The sequence below is a fragment of the Apis cerana genome, linkage group LG1 (assembly GCF_029169275.1).
Source record: "Apis cerana isolate GH-2021 linkage group LG1, AcerK_1.0, whole genome shotgun sequence".
Lineage (NCBI taxonomy): Eukaryota > Metazoa > Arthropoda > Insecta > Hymenoptera > Apidae > Apis > Apis cerana.
Genome location: NC_083852.1, coordinates 20,158,372 through 20,177,364, shown reverse-complemented (window position 1 = coordinate 20,177,364; position 18,993 = coordinate 20,158,372). Strand labels below are relative to the sequence as shown.

Genomic DNA, 18,993 nt, shown 5'->3' with positions numbered 1-18,993 from the left:
ATGTAATTCAATGATAATATAATATAAAAATTACTCATATTATTATAAGTATCTAGTATCTAGTAACAATATATATATATAATTTTTATCATATTTATATTTATTTTACTAATAATATTTTCTAATTAACACATGTTTATAGCAAGTTTATATCGAAATAATTTGAAAAATTTTAACGATAAATTTATTGCTATCAAAATCAAATTTACAATAAAATGTTTTTATAGTGATTTAATTTTTTATTACAATATTTAAACATATCATTGAGTAATAATATTATTTCTCAATATATATATATATATATATATATATATTTTTTTTATAAATACTGATGATCATTACATAATATACATAGGAAATTAATGCGATTTAATATTAAGCGTCTATGAAATAAAAACGTAAATATTATTCAATAAAACTGCATTTAAATATAACAAAAAAAAATCATTTTATATATTACATAAACGTATTGTATAAATATATTTTTAAATATATAAATTATACTTTCTATTGTTTTTTTTACAAAATAAATCTTCGAATAGTCGAATTTCCTTGGATTAATAATTTATTATTAAATTGACATAAATAAGTAATTTTATAAGAATAGTATTTCTTTTAATGAATTAAGTGAAGCAAATAATTAAATTATATAATAAATTATGAGTTGAAGTTATTAATTGTTGATCAAATATCAGTAGCACAATTTGTCATCGTTTTATTTCTTGACTATACGATTTTACCAATATTATTATTATTAACTGAGATAATCATTAATATTGATTATCGAGTTTACAATTTAAAAAGAGTTCTTAAGCAGTAATTGGAATCAATTTGTATCATTATGTAAAAAGCTTCAGTACTCACCGATGTTAACTTTTGTTATTGATTGAATTTTCATGAAAATGTAATTTAAATTTTTTTAATAGTTAATATTATTTAAATATTTTATTTATATTTATTGATAAATATAATTAATGATAAATATTATGAACAAATTTAAAAAGAAGTAACTTTCTATTTTATATTTCAATTTTGTGAATCAAGATTAGTTCTCCTAGGATTCGATCACGTGGTTTTGTTTATATCCGGTAACTTAATTGAATATAAATATTAATTGTAAAAAATTATTATCTAATTAAAATGTTTTTCAATATATACAATGAAAATATGATAATAAAAAAATTTAAAAATAATTAGTAGTTATATAAGAATCAAGAAAATTTTATAAAATATAAAAATATTATTCAATTTTATTTTTTATCCTTTAATTAATTTTTAAATATGGTATGTATCACATTTTTATCATTTATTTTAATAACTTTTATATTTTTAAAAATCTTATAAAAATTATTAATTGTACATAAGGCTTCTACCTCTAAGAGACAAACTGCAATTGGAATTAGAAAAAAAGGTGTACCGAAATTGGAATTGACTGCTGAACAAAAAAATGATATAAAAGAAGCATTTGATTTATTTGATCCAGATGGCACTGGAAGGATAGCTACTAAAGAACTTAAAGTGGCCATTAGAGCTCTTGGGATTGAACCAAAGAAAGAAGAAATAAAAAGACTTATAGCTGATGTTGATCCAGATGGTCTTGGTACATTATCATTTGAAGAATTTCTAAACTTAATGTCTACAAAAATGTTAGAAAAAGATACAAAAGAAGAAGTTTTAAAAGCATTTCGCCTTTTTGATGATGATAACACAGGAAAAATATCTTTCAAAAATTTAAAACGAGTTGCTCGAGAATTAGGAGAAAATCTTACAGATGAAGAATTGCAAGAAATGATTGATGAAGCAGATAAAGATGGTGATGGAGAAGTTTCTCAAGAAGAATTTTTACGTATTATGAAGAAAACTAATTTATATTAATATTTTATAATTTATTCTTAAATTATTTAAAAAATATTATTTCTACATAAGTTATATGATTTATATAAAAGAATACTATAAATTATTATTTCTATTATTACATTATAAGTTTACATTAAATTTATATATATTCTACAATTTATTTATTTTAAATAATAGTATATAATATCAGATACAAGATAGTTAAAAAATAAATTTTTATATAATGCAATAATATAATAATAATGTATAATAATATATATATTATATAATAATATAATATATGTAATAATTATTAATCAATATAAAATAATTGATTTGTATTAAAAATGTGGAAATATTGAAAAAAATGTTTAATATTTTGTTAATAAACATAATAATATAATTAATATAATAAAATATTTTATTATATTTCAAAATTTTTTACAAGTTTCCATTTAAAACTTCTTGTTTCATTGTTGATATGGCAGAATCAATTAATGATCTTACTAATTCTGCCCTTTTTCTAGATTTAATTAAGCTTTTTAAAAATATATCTTGTGAAATTGGAATTCCACCTAAATAAAGAATATAAATTATTTTAATTAAACATAATGAAATGTTAAATTTCATTTAGCTCTATTTTATAAAATCAAAAATTATACACATAGGAAATTAAATATGTAATATTTTATGGTTAATTTGATTATATAATATAATTTCATTTAATCTATCTAATCAAGTGAAAAATCAAAATGATTTATATTATTTATATATTTGTTTGTTATATTTTTATTAATATTTGATAATCAATGAACATGATAATTTGGATTGCAAATGAAACTTAAATTATATAATTTATGATCTTTCACATATAAAATAATCTAAGGAAAAATGAAAACAAAAATATCCCCTAAATATTAATAAACTCAAATTAAATTAAACAATAACTTAAATCAAATAATTCAAAATATATAATTTTGAACATGTATAATTTTTGATTCTACAGATTTTTGAAATTAAATTGTTATTTTTTAATTTTATTTATTAAATACTAAACATAAAATATAAAAATTATTAAAAATTTTGGATGGAAAAAAACTTCATTCTTTATTTTAAATATATAATTATATTTAAATTTATATATAATTATATATTTAACATATAATTTAACATATAAAAATATACCAGGTTTATGTATGCAACAAATTTTTTCTTCGTTCATTACAATTGTCAATTTTCCTAAGCATAAACTTTCTTCATCATCAGTAGGATCAGCTATCAATAATTGACTAAAAGCATTAATTTATTAAGAAAATATAGAGATAATATATTAGAATTTTGATTATCCATTATATTTTAATGTTAAATTTCAAATTAAATACTTAATTATTAAATACTTACTTATCAAATATTGCAAAAGTTATAGAAACTGGTAATGCTTTAATTGGAAATCTTATTCTTTTTGTAGAATTTATTGACACTTGTCCAGTTTCTACATTATAAAATATTTCTGGTAAAGTTACTAGAAAAAAATTAGATTATATTAGAAAATATAAAAAATAAATAAAAAAAATTATTATTTTAAATTATTTAAAACTAACAAGTATTAAGTGTAGCTGTTAATGCTCCAATACAAGCATCAATTATTGAACCATCGTAATTAATACATACAAGATCACAATATAAAACCCATACTAGTTTTCCTTTATAAACACAAAGTTCTTTTAAATCAATAGCTGCTGAATTTCTTAAAATATTTTCTACTAATTTTGTGATAACTTGTGCCTGATCACTTGGTGGACCTGGTCGAAATTTAGGAGAACATAATGGAGGAAGTTCAATATTTGGCACAATATAGCCATATTCTGGAGATTCTGCTTTAGGTACTGCTAATTCCTATATTAAATTTATAATTATTCAATTAATAAAAATAATAAATTTTTATCTTGAAAAAATAAAAATTTAAATTTTTACATAATTTTATACTTTTGGTTTTATGCTTTTAATATTAATTTTTTAATAAAAATATAAACAAAATGATATTTACTTACACTTTTAATACCACATACAATTGTTGTATTACCAATTTTGAATATGGCTGAGCTATCAGCATGAGTAATTGATGATATATTTACACTTATAGGACGAAAAGATAAAAATTGTCTGCCATCTGGACGAACATCCTGTGCCTTTACATTTTCAATTATTGTAAATATACTTATATATGTTTTTAATTTATATTAATACTTATATATATACTTACCAAATGATCTTGCAAATATTTCACAGGATGGATAATTCTATAAATAATTTCTAATTAAATTTAATTATAAAATAAAAATATTAAAAATAGTTTAAAATATTAAATTTTTTTTAAATTTTTATTCAAACACTATATATTATTCTATTCTAAAAATTTAAAACGATAGTTATCCTTATATAATAGAATATTATTTAAAAATAAATGTAAAAAGGTTATGTGAAATTAAATAACAGATGTGTAGAAAACTAATTATTTTTAGGAGTAAATTTAGAATATTTTATATTTTATATTATATTCATATATGCAAAAATTATAAATATACACATTAAATTAATACAAAAATATATAATATGATATAAAAAATAGATACTAACTTATACTGTGAATCCATAATAGAAGCTCTTAATATAATTAAAATTTATATTTTCATATTTTATATATTTTTTAATTTTATATTTTTAACCTTCAATTACTACTATGATTTTTATTACTAGAATGATTTTTTTTTAAAATATAAATGATTATTTTTTGAATTAAAAAATAAGAATCATGTACAGAATATTAATATATTTATCTTTGACTCGATTTCGAAGATCAAAATAAATAAGAAAATGCCGGTTAAGATCTATTTAATATTTATTTATAAAGCTTATTAAGTTACACGTAATTTAAATTTTATTAGATGAAGTGAGATAAAGATAAAAATTAAACGAAGATAATTGTCTTATTTTATTTTTATTTAACGCAAATTTCAATTGTTTATAATTTAATTAATAAGCAAATATATTTTAAGGGACAATTTTATTTATCAACTTTTATATTTTTTTTTTTTTGATATCTGAAATCGAAAACTATTCAAAATTTCCACGAATATATTAACGAATATGCATATTAATAAAGATTTTTGATAAAATATTATAACTTTTTCTTTTTAAGTTTCATAATAAAAAGTACTTATCTTGAAATTTTTAATTCTTTTTATTTAATCTTATTTATTCTTATCTGGTGCAATATATCATTTATCATTTTAAATTCAAAAAAGTTGATTAATCAATAAATTATTTTTTGATTAAATATAATTAAATTTATTTTATTTTGCGATATAATATTTTATAAAGATTTCGTTTAATTTTATAATACAAGTAATTAAACTGAATTTTGATTTTATATTATATATATGTATATGTTTAAAATTTATTATATATAATGTTCTTTTTCTAAAATTAACATTATCTGTTTACAAACAGTAGAAAAGACAAATATTTCATTAAGAAAGGCACAATGTGGCATATATTCATAAAATATCATATCAACGAAAATTAGATAAAATAGAATCTAATAAGAATATATATCGAAATACTTTAGTATAACAAGACGATATAAGTATAAATGGTCAAAATTTCATGAATTTTTTTTACAAAATATAGAGTTAAAAAAATAGTAATCTTCTATCTTTCAATTCTTTTTGTAAATATTAAAATAATATACTATTTAATTCTTAATGTCAATGATATCTTCAAAGTTATTCATAAATTAGATATACATATTAAAATATTAAATTTCAAAATTTAATACAAAATTATTTGAATTCTTTATATACAGATATGTTTCTAATTCTTTGCATAAATATAATTTAAAAATAGTTTTAACAATCTTTAAATTACTATTAGTTATAATATTATTGACAATTTGAAGTTATCAACTTTTAAAAATATAATTCTGAATATGTTCTTATTCATATTGTTGTTTAATATAAAATGTAGTTAACTTCATCGGGCAAGCGTAGAATAAAATTTAGGCTATAACAAAAAAGATATATAACAAACTATTAAAAATTTGATAAATTTTTAATTATTATCAATATTATAAAAATTACTCACCTCATGATCATGATTTTCTTCTTTGTTTCCATCATCATCATCACCAGAACTATCACCTCCTGAACTATCTGCTGAATTACGCTGTTGATCTTTATTATTTAAATTATCAACAGTAGATGGAGATGATGCTTTTACTTTACTGGCTGCATCATAACATTGTAGACAAACTCTAACTGCTTTTCCATTTCCTTGTCCAGGTAATAACAATTTTTTATTGCTACAAGGTCCACATACAACAGCTCCACACTGCCTACAATGATGCTGAAAATATTGTCTCAATATTATAAATATTTATAATAAAATATAATATTTAATGATATAAAAATAAAATTAATATGTATATACCCGTCTATTTAAGACTGTAAATTGTGTTTTATTACAATGCATACAAATTGTAGCTTCATTATCTGGTACCCAAACAGCTGCATGAACTTCAACTGGTTTTTTACCACCTATTAAAGAAATTCAAATTATAAATAAATTATAAAAATATTATATTATATAATTATAAAAATAATTACTTTTTCTTAATAAATCTTCAATACATTTTGTAATATGAGCCATCCATTCTTGTTTCTCTGTTGCAGTAGCAGCATAAACAGCAAATGACTTTGTTACTGTTTTTATGAGCCAGCCATTGCGATATTCTATAAATAATGATAAACTACTAAATTATTTTTGTATAATTATATATATTTGCAACATTGATTATATTTAATAAACAATAGATCCATATTTCAAAAAATAGTTCTAAAATTATTATAATGTAATTTATAATAAAAATAGAAAACTCTATAGTAAAATAAAATACAAAATTTTACAGATACTATATAAAACATATTTCCATAATAATAAATATTAATTATGTTAATTAATATTAATATTAATTATGTTTTTTATATATCTTAAATGTATAAATAATATATAAATATATATTCTATATATGTATATATACATAAATAATTATACAACTAACATTAAAATTTAATTATAAATTGATTTTAAACAAATATGAAATGTAATTTAATCAATAATGAAAATATAACTTACGACCATCATCAATTAAAGATTCAAGTTTGACTTCTTCAAGTGGTATGATATGTTGTTTGTTGTACTGTTAACATATATAAATCTTTTTATTATAATATAACATATATTAAACTAATATATACATATTAATCTTTAATATTATATTAAATTATAATATTAATTATAAATTATATATAAATTAAATTAAATTAAAATTATATTTAACATAATAATTCATACATTTATACCTTTTTTTTATTCATTACAATATTTCCATAAACCAATATATCATTAAATAAAAAAAATTGTCTTGGTTTAGGCTTTTTCCTACACATTTTTGTTAACACACCTTCTCCAACTAAGACTCTTCCAGGTACTGCAAGTGGCTGTAATATATAATAAATTTATAATAAATTAAAAGATTTTATTTCTATATTTTAAACCTTGTTATATCTAACATTAAAGCATGCCAAATTAAATTATGTATATCATATAATTAAATTTTTTGATAATATAAAATTAAATACTAAAGAAAAATTAAAAATTCTAATACACTAATTTTACCTGGCCAGAACTGCCAAAGCAGTTTTCAACCATAGCAATACGTCTGGCATTAGCCTCGCTATTTACTGCAATACAATATAAAAAATAAATAATCTTTACTTACTTTTTATAATATACGACAAAAAATATAATTTATTAGAAAATAATTTATTTCTACTAAATTTTTTATATATTACGTATTTAAGTAAAAATTACAAACTTCTGAATTACACCGTTACTCGATGCAATTTAAAAATCACAGATTAAGCAAATTATCAATTATCTAAATTAAGAATCAAAATATTTAGTATACATATTAAATTTATATATTAAAAATAAATTAAATTTGTCATAAGAAATATAACATTAAATAATAATTAAATGATAATAAATGAAATATAAACTAACCCAATCGGTCAACCATGGTCCTATGAATCAGGGCTGACAACAAGGAAGTATGAATCATAAATATGTTTAGTATTTGTCAATGTTAACACAGATTTTATTTCTAGATTTTATTTCTAATATTATAAAAACAATTAATATGTTTAAAAAATCATATAAAAATATATTGTTTAATGATACAATAATAATATTACATATATAATATTATTAGTTAGATAATTATTAACTATTATAAAATACAGAAAATAACAAAATATTATTGATTTTGAATTTATTTTAATTTTGAATTGTCAATTTTTCTTAATAATAATTAATATGCTAATAATTAGTAGCCTAATGAAATATATTTTATCTTAATCAATATGTACCACAAATTTTCAAATACCGGATATAATCTTTCGAGATATCGATATCTACAATTTCTCATCAATAAGAATCATATGATTATTAAGGGTGTAGCAAATTACAAGTCCTGATAGACATTTTTTTAGGTTACTTTATATAAACGATAATAAAAGATAACTTTGCAAAAAATGAAGATATGTGGACCTAAATATGCCCTATGTGGCCTGATATTGTCTGTTTGGGGTATATTTCAACTGGTAAGTTAAATATTGTTTTAATATAAAAATATATTTGAAAGAACTGTAAAATTAAAAATGTAAAAAATTGCACCAAGATTTTTATATATTTAAATCTCATTTTTTCTTAATTATAATTTTATTTGAAGAAAAAAAAATTGATTATATTCTGATAAATTTAATGAAATTATTTTAATTATATTTTTATTTATAAGTAAATAAATAAGTTTGTAAGAAATCTTCATATTTTAATTAAACCAATTCTATATTAAATATAAAAAATTGATTTTTATTTTTGCAAAAATTTATAAAAAAATATTATATTTGTTTTTCAGCTCCTGATGGGAATATTTTTTTATACTAAAAGTGTAGCTTTAATAGAAGATGTTCCATTTGAAGCAAATATCAAAGACACTACGGAATTTTATGGTGCTGCAGATAGAGGTTACAAACAAAATGCATATAATTGTTGGATTGCAGCTTGTATCTATCTTCTTACATTATTACTTTCTGGACATCAATTTTATATAAATTCAAGATCATCTTTAAGTGTTTAAATCATATAATAAAATAAATGAAAACAATATATTTAAGTGTATAATATAATGTATTATAAATAAAATCATACTTAGGAATATGCTAAATATAAATTTCAAGAATAGATTTTTTGAATTGCATTATACTTTTAAGTTAAACAGAAAGTTAATCAGTTGTTATTTAAAATATATTTATTATATTAAAAAAACTGTTAAACATAAATATAAGAAAATATATTAATATTATTGTTGAACTTATTTTTTAATATATATTTCATTTTTTTCTCTTTTTATTTATTAATATTATTAATAATTATAATTATAAAAGTTTCAACTTTGTTATTTTATCATTATATAATTTGTAATTAATATAATAAAATTTCACGTTTATGTGATATAATAATTTTTGAAAATCTATATTAGTTTTGATTTATATGAATTAATATATTAGTTTAATTATTGGTTAATTAGTATGATTCGGCAATGATATATATATATATATATATATATATGTATGTATATGTATACATAAAAAAATTATTTTCGGATACTTAAATTTATATTGTAATCAAATTTAATGATATTAAAATAAAAAACTTAGATTTTAAACTGTTATATATATAATTTTAAAATATATTACTATACTGTTATTTAGAAAGAGGTAAAAATCACATAATGTACGTATATAAAATCATAGTATATATAATAAATCATAGATAATAATAGGTTATGTATCTATATAATAAATATTTTTTGATTAGTGACTATTGTATAAAAAATTCAAATTAATTATTGAATATATATACTTAAATTGTTTAGTTTACTAAAATACTTTATAATTTATAACTTTTATAATTATATTAATAAACAATAAAAAAATGTATTTTCCATCATAAAAATTAAAAATATATTCTATTATATTAAATATTATATTAAATAATAAAAGTATACTCTTTTATTTTATATATAATGTTTTAATAAATTTTAAATATTATATATATAATAATTTATAATATTATAATAGTAATTATATATATATTTGAATATATTATTAATTATGTAATTATTATTGTATGAAATATTAAAATGTATTTTTTAAAATATATGTAATTATATTTTTTATTACAGAATATTGTATTTTATTAATTACAATGGAAAATGAACAAATTATAACTGAAGATTATAGTGAAATAATACAATATCTTCCTTTTTCTTTAAAGTTGTTATATGGAACAGGACATGTATTAAATGATATTTGTGCTTCTATGTGGTTTACATATTTATTAGTTTTTTTTCATTTGGTATTAGGATTTAACTCAACATTAGCTGGAGTAATCTTATTTATTGGTCAAATAGCAGATGCTTTAGCTACTTCTTTTGTTGGTTTTTATTCTGATAAAAATAATGACTTTTGGTTATGTAAATATGGAAAAAGAAAAACATGGCATTTAATAGGTACATATATTTTATTAAATAAAAATATATATATTTATTATATATAATTTAATATATAATTTTTAGGTACTTTATGTATATTATTTGCATTTCCTTTTATATTTTCTCATTGTATTGGATGTGAAACAGCTCATGAATGGGCTCAATTGATTTATTATGCAGCATTTGTAATAATTTTTCAATTTGGTTGGGCAGCAGTACAAATATCTCATTTATCATTAGTTCCTGAACTTACATGTATTGAATATGAAAGAACAGAACTCATTGCAATTAGGTATCTTTTAATTATTAAAAGAACTTGTTTATTACATGAATGAATTATAATTCTGAATATTTTATTTAGATATAGTTTCACAGTTCTTTCAAATGTTTTTGTTTATTGTATTACATGGGCAATATTACATATAACAAATACTAAAGATTCTAATTCTCAAATTGGTCCTGACGATACAAAAAAATTTCAAGAAGTTGTATTTATTGGAATTGGAATAGGAACTATAACTTCCTTTTTATTTCATATTTTTGTTAAAGAGAATCTTAATAATTCTAATGGTAAAAATAATTTTATATTTATATATTATATTTACTTAAAATCTTATTTAATCTATCTAATCTATTTTATTATATTTATTTTAGGTTTAGTGAATAGAAATTCAAGAACAATATCATTAATATTAAAAGATATTCAATTATATCAAGTAGCTTGTATATATATGCCTACCCGTTTGTTTATAAACTTATCACAAATTTATGTACCTTTGTATTTACATACATCATTAAATATGCCAGCTACATCTTTAGCAATAATTCCTTTAATAATGTATTTAAGTAGTTTTGTAATGTCTTTAATTATAGAAAGATTGAATACAAAACTAGGTAGAAAAATTTCATATTGTTTTGGTGTTGTATTAGGTGTATGTGCTTGTATTTGGATACAATTTGGTAATGATTTAACATACATAAGATATCAAATCTATCTAGTATTTTTAATATTAGGTACAATTATATAATTTTTTAAAATTCTTTAAATTAAATTTAAGAGAATAAATAACTTCTTTTATTGTAGGATCTGCTGGTTCTGTTATGTTAGTGACTAGTTTGGGTATTACTGCAGATTTTATAGGTCAAAATATAGATAATGGTGCATTTGTATATGGTATTATGAGTTTTACAGATAAATTTTGTAATGGTTTAGCAGTTATGCTTATTCAATATTTGTTAGTATAAAATTAATAAGATTTAAATTATCATTTAAAAAAGAAACAAAACAAAGCTAATACTTTTTTTATTTTCTTAGAAACTGTTGGATTGATTGTAAAAATTACTACAGAGATGTTTTAGTTTATGTTTGTGGTACTTCTGCAATATTTGGCATGTTGATGATATTATGCATAAAATCATTTCATCACAACACAAGTAAATATTTATTATAAAATATTAATAAAATTAACTATAATAATATTACAATACAAATATAAATTGTTGCAGCATATAATACATTACATTCTGAACAATCTACAGAACATAATATATTTGTTACATCAGCAACAATTGAGAATGAATCTGATAACTTATTACAAGAACACATTACATAGAAACAAGAATATATTACATAATATAAAAAATAAGAATGCAATCTCATAATAATGAATATTTAAAATAATGGAAAATTTTTTTATGTTAATAATAATTTGACAATAATAAAATAATAATATATTATAAATGTGATATTATATATGTAAAAAAAAATTATATTTTTTTATTTAATTTGATAAATATATATTACAGAATCATGAAATATTTAAATTAATTACATCAATTTCAGGTAAGAAACATTCAATTATGATTGATTTAAAAGTAAAAAAGATAGCAAAATAAAAAGAAATTTTATATATATATATATATATATATATTATAGTTATATATTATATATTATATTATATATTATAGTTATATATTATATATTATATTATATATTATAGTTATATATTATATATTATATTATATATTATAGTTATATATATTTTAGAATTTCTAAAAATATTTCTATCAGCACAAAAATTATATATATAATTATAATAATTTCAAGAAATGAAATTATTTTTTATTAAATAAAAATTAAATAAAAATAATATACTGATATATCTGAAAATAAAATAAAAAAATCTTTATTTAATAACCACAATGACAATACTTCTTACCTTGTATATTTATGCATCTAAAATATCTTTTTCATTGTTATATTGAATTAAATATATAATAAATTAATAAACAGAATGTTAATAAAAATTAAATTAACACAATACAAATATATTTTTTAAACAAATATTATCTATTGTATTTTGTATTTAAATGAAACCTAATTTTAAATTCTTTTTATTCTAAATACATATTATTATAAATATTATATATATTATTTTAATATTTCTTTTATATTTTACTAATATATTAATTTTATATTTTTTATTTTCTTTTCTTTTTCTTTTCCTTTTGAGAAATTCTGTTTTCCAAATTTTCTCGATATTTTTTTTTACTTTGAAATATTTGCATATAGATTCATTTTCAATATTTTCAAATAAATATTTCTAAAAAAATAAAATTAAAACATTTTTTTTTTTTATAAACTCTTGATAAAGTACATTTTATAAATTAGAAGAAGGAAGTAAATAGAAATTTAGTTTATTGACGCTATTTCATAGATATACTGGAACCTGTGTTTATAATAACACGAAATGTGCAATTGAAATGGAGAGTAATATTATGCAAAAAAAGAAAATAGTAAATTCTGCTAATAAAAATAAAATTACAACATTTATATTTTAATTGTATAAATAATGTACTAAAATATCTTATTAAAAAATTATTATAATATATTGAAAATTGAATACATTATTGTGAGATATAAAAATATTTAAAATGTCTTTATCAGTAGGTAAGTTAACACGTGAATGAAAATATAACCTTTAAATATTTGCTATTATAAATAAATATATTTTTTTACTTAATAGAATTATTAAAACGTTTAAACACAAATGAAGAACCTTTATCCAAACGTTTAAAATTAGCAGAAAATGCGTTTTGTGCTATTGACATACCAATAATACATAAAAATGACCATATTCTACGATGGCTTTGTAATACACATCCTATGGATCAGAAAATTTGGAATTCATTAAAAAATTGTTTGAAAACTAAATATTTGAATATTAAGACAAATATAATAAAAATGTTAATAAAAACAATAATTGAAACATTTCAGAAAGATATAAAATACATATATAAAGATATTTTTGAATGCTGTAGTTTATTAATTTCTAATAATGGGATTCAACAATATTTTATTAGTAAACCAGAAGATTTAGGACTTTTAATAAAGTCTTTATTAGAATGTGTAAACAACATTTTTAAAAATACTTTTAATATTAAAAAACCGTCGATAGATGGAATAAAAATTTCATTAATTAACAAAAGTAATGAACTAATATTAACAGCATATAATACAATAATTAATGTTATAGAAAATTTAATACAAATTTATAAATCTGCTTTTACTAAGAAAGATATTTTGAAAGTTATATTTATAAACGATATTTTATATCCTTTGTGTGTTATAATTGATCATACTTGTACTGATAATAGTAATAGATTAGGTGCAATAACACATAAATGTATTCAACAACTTGTATTTGAAAGAAAATATATTCAAAATGAAGAATTTCTAATAGATGAAAATATAATGAAAAATATATCTCTTTTGATGCAAAATGCAAAAATAAAAGATTTGCAGAGCAATTTAATGATATTTAATTTTTTCTTTCGTGTTGCAATTAGTACATTCAAATCAAATACTATTATATTAGATATAATATTAAGAAAATTAATTGAATGCTCTGGAATATATAGAAAAAAGATTTTAAGTACTCTTTTAAAATGTTTAAATGATATAACATTTAATTTTAATAATAAAGTAAATGATGTCACATTGTTTAGTTATTGTCAAAATATAATTGATGATATTTTAGAAAGCAAAAATATGAATAATACAGATTATGATCTCTTGATGCAATTTTGTTATTTTAATCCTCTTTTAATTGAGAAGAGAATTCAAAATATATTTAGAAAAATATTTGTAGAAGAATCAAGATTAAAATATAAACATTTAATGATTTCCATTTTGGATGCTTCTATACATCTAAAACAGGAAGAAAAATTAATTTCAGCAATATTAATAGTTTTAAAAGATAATTCAAATCATGTATCAATTATGGAAAATGATATGTTTTTTCCAAATGAATTCAAACAAAATTTAATAAAAGCAATAAATAATATAACAAATTCACAAAGTATAAATATATTAAAAACATTGACATATCATTTAAAAATAGATTTTTTGCAAATGCTTCAATCTAATAATAAGAATGGTAAGAATAATAATTATAAATAATAATAAAATTATTATTAATTTTTATATATTTTAATATTTTATTATAGGTGAAAATATTTTATTATTTCGAGCAATAGTTGAATTATTTATTACATTTTTAAATGGTATATGTATTTTTGAATATAATAGAACATTTACTTCATATCAAAAATTTTTAATTGCTTTCAATGATCTAAAAAATGTGTTATCACTATTGATGATTGAAATATTACGATTAAATTATGATGAAAAAATTATAATACTATTAACTGCAATATATTCATGGAATGAAACACAAAGAATGTTAAATTATTATATACCAAATACTAGTTCAGAAAATTTAGTATTATCAATATCAGAACATCAGTGGCAACAATTGATAAAAAAAGTTAAAGAATTTGGAAATGAGAAATGTAAGAATAATATGGTATGTTATTAAAATTTTTTTATTTTTTTATGAAAATAATTTATAAAAATTTAGTTTTTTTTTCAGTTTATATTAAAATCATATAGAAATTATATTTATATATATTTTGATTTCAGAATATGCTTATTTTACAACATATTAAAATGTCTCAAAATATATTGAATAAATCTTTTGTGATGCTTAATGATTTAATAGGTGGTTTAGAATATTGTTGGCACTTCATATTAAAATTTGATACAGAAATAATACCCTTTTTAAATAATGAACAACTGTTAAAAGTGGTACATTTATTATTAGCAGACATGACTTCTAATGTGGATAATTTTAATAAATGGGTAAAAATATTACATAAAAATAATTTACAAGAAAATAAAAGATTAATAATATTTATATTAACTTGTGTTTTTACACAAATTGGATATTTAATAACAGAAAGTACAACAAAATCTATTAGTAAATGTTTTAATGCAGTATGTATAATAAATTTATATATAAATATTTTATCAATATTTAAATATATATAAAATTATTAAAATATATATAAAATTAAATAATGTTTATTTATCTGTTTAGGAATATCTACTTGAAGCTGAAATTATCGAATGTGAAAAAATAAATAATATATTAATATCTATAAAGAAGGAATTGCTAATAAATAAATGGGTACAAATAGAAAATATACTTTTATGTAAAATTCAAGTATATTTAGAAGTATTACTTCATTTACCAATAATGTTTCTGAGTACTAATTTAAAATTGATCATTTTTATGTTTTTATTTAGTCTTCGAATGGAATGTAACGAAAATAATGAAATAATTCTTTTATGCAATACAATGTTTTCAGGTATTTTTTATGTTTGTATGCAGAATATTAATATATTCATGAAACATCTTTGGAAAATTTATTTTAGAGATCAAAACAAATATAAAACTTAAATATATATAAAAATATTAAAGTTTATTTTTATTTATATAATTATTTAATATATTAATTTAATATATTAATTAATATTTTAATTAATAATTAATATTTGCATTATGAAATGAGCTATCATCTAGAACTATTTCTATTTCTATCATTATTTTTTTATATATTTATTTTGCTTTTGCAAAATTTAATTTCTTATAATTTAATAAATGAATTTCAACAGACAATATTTTTTCATACCAACATTTGTGTTTATTTTGGTCTCTAAAATCAAAAGTATTCTATGGATACACAGATTACATAGATATTTAATCAAAGATTATTAATATATAAAATTTTTTTCATTTTTAGATCTCTTGGAAAGATCTAGCATTGATATATTTCAATATATAGAACCATCTTTATTATTACCATTCCTGTCACAAAATAGAATATTTAAAAAGCCATTGGAATTATTTCTTAGAAATTGTTCATATAAAAATGTGAAAAAATATATAAAATCTTCAATTAATTCCAATAAAAATATGTTTTTTTTATTAGAATCTATGGAAAGTATTAAGCCAAAATTAAATAATAATCAAAAAATAATAATTAAAAAAGCAGAACAGAAATTAATTAAAATTATAATAGAAACTATATATTTTGAAACAAAAAATTTGGATCATATAAAAACATTATGTCTAATATTAAAAATTAATATTAAAAATGATAATATTGATGAAAAATTAAAAAATATAGCAGAATCAATGATTCAAGATATATTTGTGGTAAATATAATTTAATTACTAAAATTTTATTAAAAATTATATAATATATAACGGAGTTTTTAATTACAGAATGATAAAAATAATAAAATTTCAAATGAATTATTGCAAAATGGTTTACAACTTATGATTATTATATTACGTAATAAAAAAATATTTCAAATTACAAATCAGATTATAAAAATAATATGGTACACTTTATTTAAATATCCGTTTGTAGATGTGCTTTTACCATTGTTAGAATTAAGTGAACCAAAAGAATTTTCTGAATTTATTGAAGAATTACATAATCAATTGGTATGTTTAATAATATTTTATATTATATATAATATTATACATATATTATATTATATATTACATATTATATATTATATATTTAGCATATATTATACAATAAATATATATTAAATTAATAAAAAAATTTATGAATTATGTCACAAAAAATTGCATGTATATAATTTTTTAATTTATATAAACTATTATATATTATATATTTGTTTAATAATCTAATTTCATTATCAACAAAATATTTAATTTATTGAAATTTATTAATAACTAATTTAATTTATTACAGGTAAAAACTCTTTTGAATACACAAGAAAAAAATTTGGAAAATATTTGTATTATATGGAATACTATCTTAAAAATAGATATGTCTAATGATCGCAATAAATTACGTTTAATAGCTATAAATAATTTATTTCAAACAATACAAACTACAAATATACCAGAAAAATTTTTGTCAAGTTTATTGAAATTAATTCAAAATATTCTTGTTACTAAACATTTATATCTTCCTGGATATGTTATTGATATGAGTATAATTTTTAGTTTAAAATCATTAGAAGAAAATACAATATTAATCTGTAATGATATATTAGCATTATGCAATGTATTGCTAAAAGTAAGAATAAATCTAATTAGAGATAGAATACCTTTATTATTGATATTATATAGACAAATATTAAATATTTTTACATATAAATCCAAAGATATTATTAATAAATCTGATGAACATATATTCAAATGTCTTGCATTAGATATTGAAAAGTAAGTAAAATATTTTTTACTTAAACATATATGTATATATTTTAAATTATTATATTTTATATACAGATTTACAAATTCTTTAACAAAATTAAAGAAAGATATGATTCGAATAAGTCCTTACCTAGTAGCAGATTTATTAAAATTATTTTCAGAAAATTCAATAGCAAGTTTTGTTAAGGTAAATATTTTTAAAGCATATTTTATTTAGAAACATAATATCTTACATTTGCCTACATAAGCATTCAAAATTTTTTTTATTTTTGATATAATATTAATGTATATTCTTTATATTTAATTATTAGTATCAATATATATTTGTTATTTTTTTTCCTCTATTTGATTTTTAAATTTTTTTACCTTGAATATTTAAAACTTTGTATAAAATAATTAATATTCATATAAAAATCTTGAATTATAAATGCTTAAGTGGGCATTAAAAAATATTTTTTTTCTGGAATAAATATATAATTACATATATAACTTATTATAATTAAATAAACATCATAATTAATATATATTATTTCAATATTTCATTTTAGATTTCTTTACAAAATTGTATATATCAATTAATTAGTATATGCGATCAACATGGAATTGCATTATTATCTCGAACATTATCTATTTCAATGCAAGAAATTTTTAAAACTCAATTAGATACATATAATAAATTTTATAAATTTGTTGGTAAAATTTAAATAATTAATAATTTTATGTAATAATTTTTATAAATTTTTATAATTACTGTATTATTGTATTTTACATTATTGTATAATTTAATAATAATAAATAATAAAAATTATTAATTATTAATAAAAATATAGTTTTTACATAATTTTTTTTTTTGGAAAAAATATTCTTTTAAAAATATCGTCG

General features: G+C 17.8%; 6 protein-coding genes across 8 annotated transcripts; 4 read left to right on the top strand and 2 right to left on the bottom strand.

Moving 5' to 3' along the window:
* The first annotated feature begins 330 nt into the window (after positions 1 to 330).
* On the top strand, positions 331 to 2,253 carry LOC108004251 (uncharacterized). Its single transcript, XM_017067013.3, has 2 exons — positions 331 to 1,284; positions 1,366 to 2,253. Exons 1-2 carry the CDS (start codon positions 1,282 to 1,284, stop codon positions 1,873 to 1,875), a joined length of 513 nt encoding a protein of 170 aa, XP_016922502.1. The 5' UTR covers positions 331 to 1,281; the 3' UTR covers positions 1,876 to 2,253.
* Positions 2,240 to 4,718, bottom strand: LOC108004256 (exosome complex component RRP43). The gene is made up of 7 exons (XM_017067024.3): positions 4,474 to 4,718; positions 4,100 to 4,136; positions 3,888 to 4,025; positions 3,438 to 3,732; positions 3,238 to 3,358; positions 3,022 to 3,125; positions 2,240 to 2,411 (listed from the first exon to the last, which is right to left on the bottom strand). Exons 1-7 carry the CDS (start codon positions 4,488 to 4,490, stop codon positions 2,278 to 2,280), a joined length of 846 nt encoding a protein of 281 aa, XP_016922513.1. The 5' UTR covers positions 4,491 to 4,718; the 3' UTR covers positions 2,240 to 2,277.
* A 442-nt stretch (positions 4,719 to 5,160) lies between these two features.
* On the bottom strand, positions 5,161 to 8,025 carry LOC108004255 (pleckstrin homology domain-containing family F member 2). 3 transcript variants are annotated; one of them, XM_017067023.3, is made up of 8 exons: positions 7,960 to 8,025; positions 7,573 to 7,637; positions 7,257 to 7,394; positions 7,030 to 7,093; positions 6,501 to 6,626; positions 6,325 to 6,431; positions 5,980 to 6,240; positions 5,161 to 5,898 (listed from the first exon to the last, which is right to left on the bottom strand). In XM_017067023.3, the coding sequence occupies exons 1-8, from the start codon at positions 8,015 to 8,017 to the stop codon at positions 5,869 to 5,871; spliced, it is 849 nt and encodes a 282-aa protein (XP_016922512.1). In that variant the 5' UTR covers positions 8,018 to 8,025; the 3' UTR covers positions 5,161 to 5,868. The 3 variants fall into 3 exon arrangements, with proteins under 3 accessions (XP_016922512.1, XP_061943460.1, XP_061943459.1); XM_062087476.1 differs by lacking the exon at positions 7,960 to 8,025 and adding an exon at positions 7,772 to 7,834; XM_062087475.1 differs by having other exon boundaries at positions 5,161 to 6,240.
* On the top strand, positions 8,023 to 9,331 carry LOC108004258 (ribonuclease kappa-B). Its single transcript, XM_017067026.3, has 2 exons — positions 8,023 to 8,558; positions 8,873 to 9,331. The coding sequence occupies exons 1-2, from the start codon at positions 8,490 to 8,492 to the stop codon at positions 9,092 to 9,094; spliced, it is 291 nt and encodes a 96-aa protein (XP_016922515.1). The 5' UTR covers positions 8,023 to 8,489; the 3' UTR covers positions 9,095 to 9,331.
* A 255-nt stretch (positions 9,332 to 9,586) lies between these two features.
* LOC108004254 (major facilitator superfamily domain-containing protein 12) lies at positions 9,587 to 12,854 on the top strand. Its single transcript, XM_062087474.1, has 9 exons — positions 9,587 to 9,750; positions 10,202 to 10,528; positions 10,595 to 10,802; positions 10,872 to 11,080; positions 11,165 to 11,524; positions 11,595 to 11,745; positions 11,826 to 11,944; positions 12,017 to 12,445; positions 12,558 to 12,854. Exons 2-8 carry the CDS (start codon positions 10,225 to 10,227, stop codon positions 12,121 to 12,123), a joined length of 1,458 nt encoding a protein of 485 aa, XP_061943458.1. The 5' UTR covers positions 9,587 to 9,750; positions 10,202 to 10,224; the 3' UTR covers positions 12,124 to 12,445; positions 12,558 to 12,854.
* LOC108004247 (uncharacterized) lies at positions 12,244 to 18,936 on the top strand. The gene is made up of 11 exons (XM_062087473.1): positions 12,244 to 12,353; positions 13,228 to 13,460; positions 13,537 to 14,949; positions 15,020 to 15,378; positions 15,495 to 15,848; positions 15,952 to 16,222; positions 16,658 to 17,073; positions 17,143 to 17,367; positions 17,645 to 18,120; positions 18,187 to 18,298; positions 18,660 to 18,936. Exons 2-11 carry the CDS (start codon positions 13,445 to 13,447, stop codon positions 18,813 to 18,815), a joined length of 3,798 nt encoding a protein of 1,265 aa, XP_061943457.1. The 5' UTR covers positions 12,244 to 12,353; positions 13,228 to 13,444; the 3' UTR covers positions 18,816 to 18,936.
* Positions 18,937 to 18,993: the final 57 nt, after the last annotated feature.

Bases quoted from the DNA above. Each gene is read 5' to 3' on its own strand.
- LOC108004254 (XM_062087474.1), top strand. From the start codon at position 10,225: ATGGAAAATGAACAAATTATAACTGAAGATTATAGTGAAATAATACAA. The intron at 10,803-10,871 runs GTATCTTTTAAT...TATTTTATTTAG, and splicing joins ACAGAACTCATTGCAATTAG to ATATAGTTTCACAGTTCTTT. The intron at 11,525-11,594 runs GTACAATTATAT...CTTTTATTGTAG, and splicing joins TCTAGTATTTTTAATATTAG to GATCTGCTGGTTCTGTTATG.
- LOC108004256 (XM_017067024.3), bottom strand. The intron at 3,359-3,437 runs GTTAGTTTTAAA...ATTTTTTTCTAG, and splicing joins AACAGCTACACTTAATACTT to TAACTTTACCAGAAATATTT. The intron at 3,126-3,237 runs GTAAGTATTTAA...TAATGCTTTTAG, and splicing joins ACTTTTGCAATATTTGATAA to TCAATTATTGATAGCTGATC.
- LOC108004255 (XM_062087475.1), bottom strand. From the start codon at position 8,017: ATGATTCATACTTCCTTGTTGTCAGCCCTGATTCATAGGACCATGGTT. The intron at 7,638-7,959 runs GTTAGTTTATAT...ATTGTATTGCAG, and splicing joins GACCATGGTTGACCGATTGG to TAAATAGCGAGGCTAATGCC. The intron at 7,395-7,572 runs GTAAAATTAGTG...TATATATTACAG, and splicing joins GCTTTGGCAGTTCTGGCCAG to CCACTTGCAGTACCTGGAAG.
- LOC108004258 (XM_017067026.3), top strand. From the start codon at position 8,490: ATGAAGATATGTGGACCTAAATATGCCCTATGTGGCCTGATATTGTCT. The intron at 8,559-8,872 runs GTAAGTTAAATA...TTTGTTTTTCAG, and splicing joins TTTGGGGTATATTTCAACTG to CTCCTGATGGGAATATTTTT.
- LOC108004247 (XM_062087473.1), top strand. The intron at 15,849-15,951 runs GTATGTATAATA...TTATCTGTTTAG, and splicing joins TTAGTAAATGTTTTAATGCA to GAATATCTACTTGAAGCTGA. The intron at 18,299-18,659 runs GTAAATATTTTT...ATTTCATTTTAG, and splicing joins CAATAGCAAGTTTTGTTAAG to ATTTCTTTACAAAATTGTAT.